At 40.8% G+C, this 10,196-nt stretch overlaps 1 protein-coding gene across 5 annotated transcripts in view; it reads left to right on the top strand.

Moving 5' to 3' along the window:
- Positions 1-376: 376 nt before the first annotated feature.
- The window catches only part of NETO1 (neuropilin and tolloid like 1), a 67,738-nt gene continuing 57,918 nt past the window's right edge, over positions 377-10,196 (top strand). For 2 of the 5 annotated variants that reach the window (XR_007375838.1, XM_048939725.1), the window contains exons 1-3: positions 377-1,606; positions 4,715-4,768; positions 6,236-6,373. Coding sequence is in view for 4 of the 5 variants with exons in the window: in XM_048939725.1 (XP_048795682.1) it covers positions 1,579-1,606; positions 4,715-4,768; positions 6,236-6,373 (220 nt within the window). In the remaining variant the exon portion in view is untranslated. Of the gene's footprint in view, positions 1,607-4,714; positions 4,769-6,235; positions 6,374-9,500; positions 9,602-10,196 lie in introns of those variants that run through there. The other 3 variants (XM_048939723.1, XM_048939726.1, XM_048939727.1) reach the window with 3 other exon arrangements.

The following is a 10,196-nucleotide window of genomic DNA, read 5'->3' as shown; positions in this document are numbered from 1 at the left end:
CGCGCAGGTGCGGATCCCGGGTGGGATTTTAGCTTCTCTCTCTTTGCAGCCCCTTCCCTGGCAGCTCCCCGCCCCCAGACGCACTTCTCCCGTAGAGCGCAGAGCATCAGGTGCGGGTGTGGAGCAGCGGCCGCCCGCTTCCCCCGCACCCCAATGGCACAGATCCTCCTTTCCCTCACTCCCTCGTGCTATGTGCCCCCTCCATCCGCCGCCCTCTCCTGCGGGCGTCTGCTCTGTCCGCCCTGCTTTTTCTCGCTGAAATCCTTTCCCCTCGTCTCAGTACTCTCAGTGTATTTGCCCCACTCTTCTCCCTCCGCAGCCAGAGGGATGAGGGCCTGGGGGTGGGGGGGATATAGCTGAGGAAGCGGATAAGCTTGGGAGAGGGAGGGGGGGAAGCTAACGGGAGAGATTTTGCTGTCGTCTAAGGGCTGATTGGAAGAGGCAATCATTGTATCTGCGGTTGGAGGATTAGAGGAGAAACTTTTATTGCTCCCTTTTGTGAGTGCGTGCGTGCAAATGGAGAAGTCTCTTCTCCAAGGGGAGCATCCTTTCGGTTGGCATCAGGTGCAGCTCAGGGAGGGACTGAGAGCATTTCCCTCATCTGTGAGCTGAGGGACGAGGGGAAACGACCCCTCTTCTCTCACTCTTCCTTCTCCAGTTCTGAAATCGTTCCTTCTCCACCACTGCCGCCTCCCCGTTCCTCCCCTCCCCTTCCCTTCCCTTGCTCTGGATGAGTGGAATAGCCTCCAGGGTTTCCTCCTGCTCCTCGCCCCGGACCGGAGCAGTGAGGGGACATCACTAACCCTCATCCGTCTCCGTCTCGCTCCATCCGTTCCCGAGAGGACTTCAGACGGTGCCATGTGTTTTCAGCCTCTCACCGCTGCAACCACTTGATACCACGCAACGCGCAGGGAGAGAGAGGCTTTTGCAAAATGGATTTGTTCGATTTTAAAGGATTTCTTCTCTAATAAGGATCGCATTGCACACAAATATGACTAAATCCCCTATTTGGTAAATCTTTCTTCCCCCACCCCTCCTCTTTGGGTTCCCTCCCTCCCACCCCCACCCCTTCAGAGGAGCAAGCACGGGGAGCTGATGACGGACCCATTAATCCCTTCTTCAATGCATCAAAAGAAGCCGAAGGGCTGGAAGTCGCTGGGCGCGGAGTCCTGCAGGAGATGTTTCCCTCCGCTCTGGGTTCTGTATGAAGCTGGGGACTAAGGCTCGGCTCGCCCCGCCGCCGCTCGCCGGCACCTGGAGGCGCGGGTCGCCGCCGTGCCCGCTGCCGCGATGCTCCGCTGCCGGCAGTGCTGCCGGGAGCTCGCCGTGATGGGATCGAGCCGGCCGTGATCGGTGGAAGGCGGCGAGGGAGAGAGCGAGCGGGAAGAAGGGCTGCTCCGCTCCGCTGTGTGTGGGCTCCGCGTTTTGGTGTTTTTTTTGTTGTTTTGGTTTGGATTTTTTGTTTGTTTGTTTTTTTCTTTTTTCTTTTCCTACTTCCATCCTCTCCCTGCCACTGGAAGTCCTCCCGTATCTAAATGGAATTAGTGGAGACCGAAGCCCCTTGTGTAAGGCACAGACATGACCCATGGGCGCAGCTTCCTTCACAGTGAGTATCTCCTCCAGCCTAGCCTTACCTTCCGCTGCCCCCACAACTCGTCCTACGGGACCCCATGGCAAACTCCCCCCCTCCAAAGCATCCCCTTCGCCCCTTCCCCAGCACCCCCCTGCGGTGCGGTGGGGGGAGGTCTGTGTCTCCCCCGAGCTCCCGCTCGGGCTGTCTGTTGGTTTTCACCTGGGTGCGAAAATGGCTTTCCGCGTGCTGTGGGGGAGAGGGGAAGCGGCCCCCCTGCTGCCCCACTCGTGACTAGAACCGGCGGTTCCAGGGGCGGCCATGGGGTGCGAGGCTCCAGCAGCGCTGCGCCCATCGTCCGTGGGCTCTGCGCCGGCTGTTCCCCCCCAGCCCCCAGAGGGGTCCTCCCCGAGCAACGGGGGGCACAGAAATGCACCGAGACCTCGGGCTGCGTGGTAGGACCCCCTCCTCCTGACACAGTTTTGGAGAGGATCCTCACTGCTGGAGGGGTACAATTCTTTCAGCACCTCGCTATGCGCCCACACCTGTAAAACAGCAGTGCTACGACTGGGTATAGGTTTTCCAGAAACTCTTCACTAGGCTAAGCCACATTCATGCCAAATCATAGCCTCCAAAAAGCTTCCTGGCAGAGAGATAAACCTCTTAATGTGAGGCTTGCAATGGGAAAATGCACAAATCCATAATCAAAGATGCGCAATCAGTGGAAATAGAAAGTGTGATTATAATCACACTGATGATTAGGAGAGGAAAGAGAGGGAGAAGGCAGAGAGAATGCAACAAGAAATTTGGTGGAAACTCTTTGAAATAATTCCCAAACCCAGATAATGTCAATATTGTTGGTGTACTGCTAAAGATTCCCAAGTGACAGCTTTGAATGTGTAAAGACAGTGTGATTGGTCTCTTTGGAGGGGTCTTTTTATTTTATTTTTTTTCCTGTGAAAATGTTCTTTTCTGATGGTGTGAAAAAAAAAATGTAAGAGATCATAGCATAGGATGGACTATCATGACTGCTTGAGTGAAAGGTATCATGTTATCTTTCCCTGTCAACCCCCCAATTTTAATTACTTTCTGGCACCATATGTATTTTGGCAATGCTGGTGTTAATGCCACCGTGTCAAGAAAATAATCTTTTTTTTTTTTTTTTTTTCGATGTGAGAGGTATTTCATTTCAAGTGATGGATATGATATATGCAGAAAAATCTTTGCATCTCTCTCTCTTCTTTCTTTTTTTTTTTTTTTTTTTTTTTTTTTTTTTTTTTTTTTTTTTTGCATTTTACATTCTATTGTCAAATTTATTTTGACTCTGTGATGATAAGTCAATGTAGCTCCCTGCTTTGGAATAACACAGCTCTGCAACTTGGAAGCACTCTTTCTAGCGGTTAGCTGGAATTGAAAAGACCTGTGTTTTTCTATCATATCTGTAATTATATCTCAGTGACTTGGACCAAGTCTCTCTAATTTTCTTGACTTCAGTTTTTAACATTTAGAAAAGAAGAGTTGATAGATAAAGGGACCCTTTAAGAAAAAGACATGAACTGTGATTAATAGCCTAAGAAGAAACATTTCTCACATAGGGTTTGTTTAGCTACTGTTCTGCCCATTCTAGCTTTCATAAAGAATGCTGTCTCCACATTCTAGCACCAAACCTCCTTAACTAAGGAGAAATTTGGTTTCAGCTGGTGAGAATTATGCACATAGATGCAGTGTGTTCACTGCATGAAACACAACTAAGTAAATGAGCAACGCGCAAAACCTTCATTGCCTCCAGATTCTGACATAGCCGATGGTCAGAATCCCAGCAAGAATGCATTTCCAGAATCCATCCCTGAGGAGCGTAAGGGCATGAATGGTTGGGTAGCATCCAGATCTGAGCAGAAGATGCAATGTTCTCACTGAATGCCCAAGACACAGAAGAGTTTTTAACTACCAGCCCTGCCAACATCCTGTCTCTGTTAGCTGGGAGAATCAGAAAGACACAGGGACTGTGAGCCTGACCAAGAAATAGAGAACGTGCTGCCAAGACTTTATTTTCCCAGCACTTCAACCTTTACTTGCTTAATAAGGTAGCCGACGTGCACACCTAAAACCTTCTGTCACATGGGAAGGGTCAAAGGCATAGAAATAAATCTCAAAGCTAAGCTATTTTCAGAAAGACCACTGGGGGTAAGAAGAGGAAAGCACGTCATTCAGTTATATGTGTTGAAGACCACCAATTCCTCCATACAGTCAACGATACAAACACAAGCTGATGTATCCAAAATACTCGGGATAAACAGACAAGTTCATCTCCACTTTAACTTTAGTCTTGCCTGGGCACTAAGTTTGGGCTTTGTGCCAAACTCACTGGGGTCAAAATCTTGAGCGCTCCAGGAACTCATGTTCTTGCTATCCCACTTTCTCCTGGAAATAGCTAGAGAAGACCAGGGAGGTGGGAAAAAAATCATAGAACTATGGAATGGCTTACGTTGGAAGGGCCCTCAAAGCCACCCTTCCCCACCACGTTCCAAGGGCAGGGCTGCCCCCACCAGCTCAGCTGCCCAGGGCCCCATCCAATCTGGCCTTGAGCACCTCCAGGGATGGGGCACCACAACTTCTCTGGGCAGCTGTGCCAATGCCTCAACACAACCATCATCATTCCGTGATTTCTTCATCAGAGAGCTGGTTAGTTATTTTGGTCTTAATTTTATTATGCCTTGATAAGAAACCAAAGTGATTCAGTGGCACTGAAACTTAATAGGTCTTTGTCTACTTTGGTTGAATACAGCTTTTTTTTTTTTATTACTGGCCCAAGCTATGATTATATAAATAAATATTGCTAAAATGTTTTGTAATATTAAAAAAGGGAAAATAAAATAAGAGGCAAACATTAATGCTTGGAAATTGTATTTTAAGCCAAATAGTTCTCCTCTTTATTTGAATACTTTTACAAAGATAAACACTTACGTGGGCAGATTACATGCAAATGAGTTCATATGAAAAGTGAAACTTAAGGATACAAGTACACATGAAATACTGAATTTTTTACAGTAATTCTATTTAATTTGTGTTCTTTTCAGATGTTTACATTTGATTTAATTGCAGACACTATTACACTATTATATCTAATGCAAATCTCTCTTTCAGTCGTAGCAAGTCTAATCATCCTACATTTGTCTGGGGCAACCAAAAAAGGAACAGGTACGTAAACTTCAGACTTGTTTTTCAGATATTATATTACAGTCTTAAGTTTTGATGCGAGTTGTTAATGTAGGTCTGGAAATTTTTTGTAGTCCACCTACTTCCAGTGTCTGTAGCTTGTTCATTTGTTTTCAGTCTGTAAACTGCCAAAAATTCAGTGGTGATTTTTTAACAAGTTAGTGACCTTATCCATGGCTAAATTTAACTAAAGGCTCAACCTGACCTTATCTAGTGGTTGCAAAGTGCCTTCTCTTTCAGACTAAGTGTTCATATTTGGTACCAAGTAATTTTGTCTCAAAATCTTTTTGATTGCTGAAATAGAATTCAAAATGTGAAATCAGGCTTCCTGGCTCCTTGTGCAGCGTGGGGATAGAAAAACAGCCTTCAAAACCCTGCATGCTAAGTGAGGTGATGGTCAAGCAGGGAGGGATGCTCAGCACAGTGTGTGTCTGAACGTATGTCTGAATGCTCACTCCCTGCAAACCTGAATTCATTTCAGAGGATCAGGATCCATTTCATTCTTAACTTGTATATGGACCATGAAGAAAGAGAAATGCATGCAGAATCTAAGGCAGATCTCAGGTGGTTAAAATCATGCTTGGAAGGTGCCTGTCTCCCTCCATTGATCTTAAGAACCTCAAACAATTCGGCCTTGAACATGAAAGTCTTGGTGGGACAAACTTGGATACAGGCACCTGGCTGGGAGCTAAGCATAGGAGGCCATTTTTGATTCCTATGAACTCTAAAAACTGGTGCATTTCCGAGAGCCTGCTGTCCCTTCAAGTCTAAATTTTTTTTCCTCCAATAAATCCATCTTATTTTGGCTTACTAGTTAAAGCACAATGTCCAGAAAGCAATTCTTCATCCTTTTCAGCCTGAAAAGATTAAAATCTTAAAGTCTTCAAGCTCTCTGCCAACGTGCAGAAAGGGAACACAGAAGTTTCAGGGCTAGCAAATGAGGACTGACCCTGCTCTCTGATGACTCACCTTGGAGGAGGAAAGTTCTGGGCTGTGACCCCATCTCTGTCAGGTGAATCTAGGCTCACAACACTGTGAATTAAAAACAGTTCTATTAGATTTCTGGAATGGTTTTTGTTCTTTTTTTTGCTTGTTTGTTTCCTTAATTTTGTGTCTTGTTGAGAAGGCACACACTTGGATTTTTTGAACTACACAAGTGAGAAACTCATGTCTTTGATTCTCGAGCATGTAATTTAAAAGGTGATGTAAGGATGACTTCCCTCCGATATTCAAGACTCTTCTCTGCTTTGAAAAAGTATTTTGAGTGAGAATATCCATAAAGAACAGTCTAATTTTCTTCCAGGTCAATGATCATACTTAGACACAACTGGAAAAAGCTGAGACCACCATCAGATGGAACTATTTTGTTCTGTAGAGGAGTTCAAAGTGTCAAGTAGCCGTCATAATTTTTAAACTAACCACATGATTTTTAATGTCATCATTTCACAGAAAAGCAGACTACTGCCGAAGGACAGAAACCAGTGCAGTGTGGAACTTGGACAAAATATGCGGAAGGAGGCATCTTCACTTCTCCCAATTATCCCAACAAGTATCCTCCTGACAGAGAGTGTGTCTACATTATAGAAGGTGAACAGTCAATGAATCTTTGTAGTCTATCAACTGTCGAAAAAGTATTTTATTTTGCTGTATGTGAAGGGTAGATAAAGCTTCTAAGTTCATGATAGCATCAGGAAGCAAGATTTAGAAAAGTTTTATCTCAGCAATTTTTTTTAATAAAAAAATTAAAAAACATTGGAAAGCATACTAGAAAATATTGGAAAATGCTAGCTTTCCTAACAGACTAATAAAATAACCTAGGTGTCAAGTATACATAAGTCACTTAGGAATAAACAGTATTATTTATTTTAGAGAATGAATAGAACCTAAAAAGCTGTAATACGATAGAAACCAGAATATTTAAAATGAATAAAAGGCATGAACACAGGAAACTAAAATGCTTTTGACTCCTCATATCAATTTTTAAACATGTCATAACTGAATCAGGGATGGCAAGCACAGCTAGGTGAAGTACAGTAAAGAAGATTATGCAGAAAACTTCCATACAGTGAGTATAAAAATATTTTCTACCCAAGTAATCATAAGAAAATAAGGAGATTAACAAAATGAAACAGCAACTAGGAAAACCAACACAGAAAATAGTAATGTAAGATTCAGTTCTCAATGAGTAGATAGTTGAAGGTCTGGAGTTGATGTAAAAAAGGCTTACTACATACCTGTAATTTCTTTTCATGAATCTTAGCAAAATGGATGTGAAAGGATTCTTGTAAAAAGGAATCTGCTGAAGGTAACAAGAGATTAGATACTGTTGGAAGTTAGTAACAGAAAAGATGAATCAGGAACGGAAGTGGTAGAACTCTGAAACTAAAAAGATTAATGAGTTGTGATTACATACAAAATACAACACTGGTGATTGCCCTATCCATGCTGAGTTGGACAGAACTATTAATTTAACGTGCTGGAATCAGGAATTGTAGAAATACTTTCTTTTTTTTTTTAAAGATGCTGATTGTTCCAAGAGAGATTTTGAAAGCTGTATAGATTATTCTAACTAAATCAGCTGCTTTAGAACACTCCAAAAAACACTTAGAGAAAACAGTTTGTCTTTCCAAACCTAGTGCTGAGTTACTAATAGAAACATATTTCATAAAAATCTTTCAGGGAAATGATGGATGGTAAATGTTGTATAGTTTGAAAAGAAAATAAATAAATAAATAAATGAGATATCTGAATTATACTTCAGTGATAAGTAAACTGACTGAAGTCAGAAGTAAAGAGATGGTTATAAATAAAGGAGTCAACAAGCACTTTGAGATAAATTTATGCTTCTACAGTCTTCCATAATTCTTCCAAAATAAGTCTGGAATTTAAGCAGATGTATGGTAAGCATCTCAGTTCTTTCATAGTTTAAAAATACTTTTACAACAGCAATGAAAATCAATAATAATAATGAATATATAGGATCCATATGTTCTACTTAGTATTATATTTTTGTGATATTTTTGTATCATTTATGTTGCTACATCCAGGTCTTTTTGCACACTGCAGTGAAATAATCTCAACATTGCTCTAAGGAGGGGAGGAAACATGCCTGTTTTATTTTCTAGGAATTGAGGTGCAAAGAGAAAGGTGGTGGGAAAAAACAAACAAACAGAAAAACAACAACAATAACAACAACAAAAACCCATCAATTCTGTAAACCATAATCCAGTCTCTTAAGCCATGAGAAATTCCTTCTGTTAGTAAGAAGGTGCCAGAAATATATTTATTGTAAGGACCTGTCTTTATTATTTTAACTACTTATGAAAAGATAATAAAATGAAAAGTGGTAAAATCTGCTATTAAAATAGACTGCTTTAGAATAGCTCAAATTGGAAATGTCAAAGTATAGGAAGGAAATATTTAATCAAACATCTGTGTTCTAGATGATGAAATTATATGTTGACAATTTTGTGGTAATTTCTATGCAGTGCAGGAAATAATCTGAATTCAACAGACATCTTTATATTCTATGGGATAAATCGATTTTAGGCTTCTTGCTTCTTGTCCAACTGTACTGAGGAGTCTGGATTCCAACTGGATAATTTAAAACCTATGATGATGTCATCTGTAATATGTAATTTAGTGGGAACCATGCATACTGCACAACACGTTTGACTCTGCCTATTTTTGTCTTCCAAAATGGTCAAGAATAGAATGTTTTCAAAAAAACACCAAAATGTAGAGATGTCTTAGAAACCATACTTTCAGTAGTATCAGTTTTGGAAAAGGGCAAAAGGAGACACACTGAAGTAGAAAAAAATAATCTTCTGTACTTAAAGTAATGTGTCTGTTCCAACTCTTTTTCCAACGGATAAAGACAGCATAAAATGACAAAGAAGGCTAGCCAATGAAGATATTCTTGCATATCTTTTGTACGTTGTAATATTTTCTAATCCAAGACATAAATGTCTATAAACATCTCTCTTTATATCTCATTCCTATATTTATTATTGAGATTCAGCATGCTTGGAGTAGCTTCTGTCTGCTGTTATATTCCAAGTATCAAATGACAGGGACTGTTGATGTGATCCAGACTAGCATTCCTATGCTGAGATCTCTTCTTTGCATATCTTAGCTCACTGTGCCAGTACCATAGAGTTTTGACTACTGTGTAACCAACTATAAATACATATATGGCTCAGCAGGTTCTTTCCTGCATGCTTTCTTTCTTTCCTTCATTTTTTGCTATCAAGTACTATCAAGGGTAAATTCTGATGGCTTCCCACAAATACAATTCTGACTGACTTTAAAGGATTCAGGTGAGCACTGCAGCAGATAGTCTGTTATAATAAAATTGATTTTCATCTCACGATGCAAGTTTTCCCCCATATTTTAAGTCATCTTAAGTGTATGCAAGCCTTTTATCATTTCAGAATTATATTGGTGAAGTAAAAAGCTGGCAAAAATTGCCGTGATCATACACAGTGAGCTTTTAAAAGTGAAGAGGATTTTTGATTGTAGAGTCTATACTAGCAGTCAAAGTTGCAAACAGATCAAACAGCTAGAACTTTCTTTTTTCTTTTTCCTTCTTTCCTTTTTTTTTTTTTTTTTTTTTTTTTCCTTTTTTTTTTTCCTTTTTCTTTCTTTTCCTTCATTTTTTTTCACTTCTCATTTGATTGTAATGACAATTAACTTCTGGAACAAGCAGAATTTTTTTTGAAGTCCAGGTTGGATGCCTTTCTAAAAGAAGTGCGTTAGGTCATCCAGAAGTCATGGACTCAGTACAAAAAATTTTATGCTATAAAGCAGCTTCTGGTGAGTCCCATCTACCTTTCAATATGAATCAAGATTTTTTTCTTCTTTGTTGTTGTTGCTGTTGTTTTTTGTTCAATCCTATTGGGCATATAGAGAACATAGGAAATAGCTGAATGTACACATTAAGTTCTCCGCTGGGACTAATTTTACCCTTATTTCACACGTTCATGACTCTTACCTGGCAAAATTCACAGCTGCTTGGAACAAATGCAGGAGCAGCATTAGACTTTGCCAGACTGCAGAAAATTGGGCACACGTACTCTAGAGGGAAACCAAATAGGAGTTTTTTAGAAGCAATATTTTGTTGGTGTTAAAAATATGTGGGCAGTAGGACCGTCATACTTTACGTAGTGTATTTTAAGAGCTGTTTTGGAAATAAATAATCTTAATGCTTATATGTTTTTATCAGCTCTTCAGTTTTTACTAAATAAATGCTTATGTATAAATAGAGTTATGGACCAGAATTGCTTATGAAGAAAAGTATCGCTTCACTTATGAAGTAAATCTTACACTTTATATCCTTGTGGAAGTTCAGAGTAAGTTTTTTTGAAAATCTTCCATGTTTTTTCCTAAAGACATTAAACTCTTTACTCCT

This window comes from Lagopus muta, chromosome 3 (assembly GCF_023343835.1).
Source record: "Lagopus muta isolate bLagMut1 chromosome 3, bLagMut1 primary, whole genome shotgun sequence".
NCBI lineage: Eukaryota > Metazoa > Chordata > Aves > Galliformes > Phasianidae > Lagopus > Lagopus muta.
Note: the sequence above shows the minus strand (reverse complement) of the source record. Positions and strands in the feature narration are given on the sequence as shown.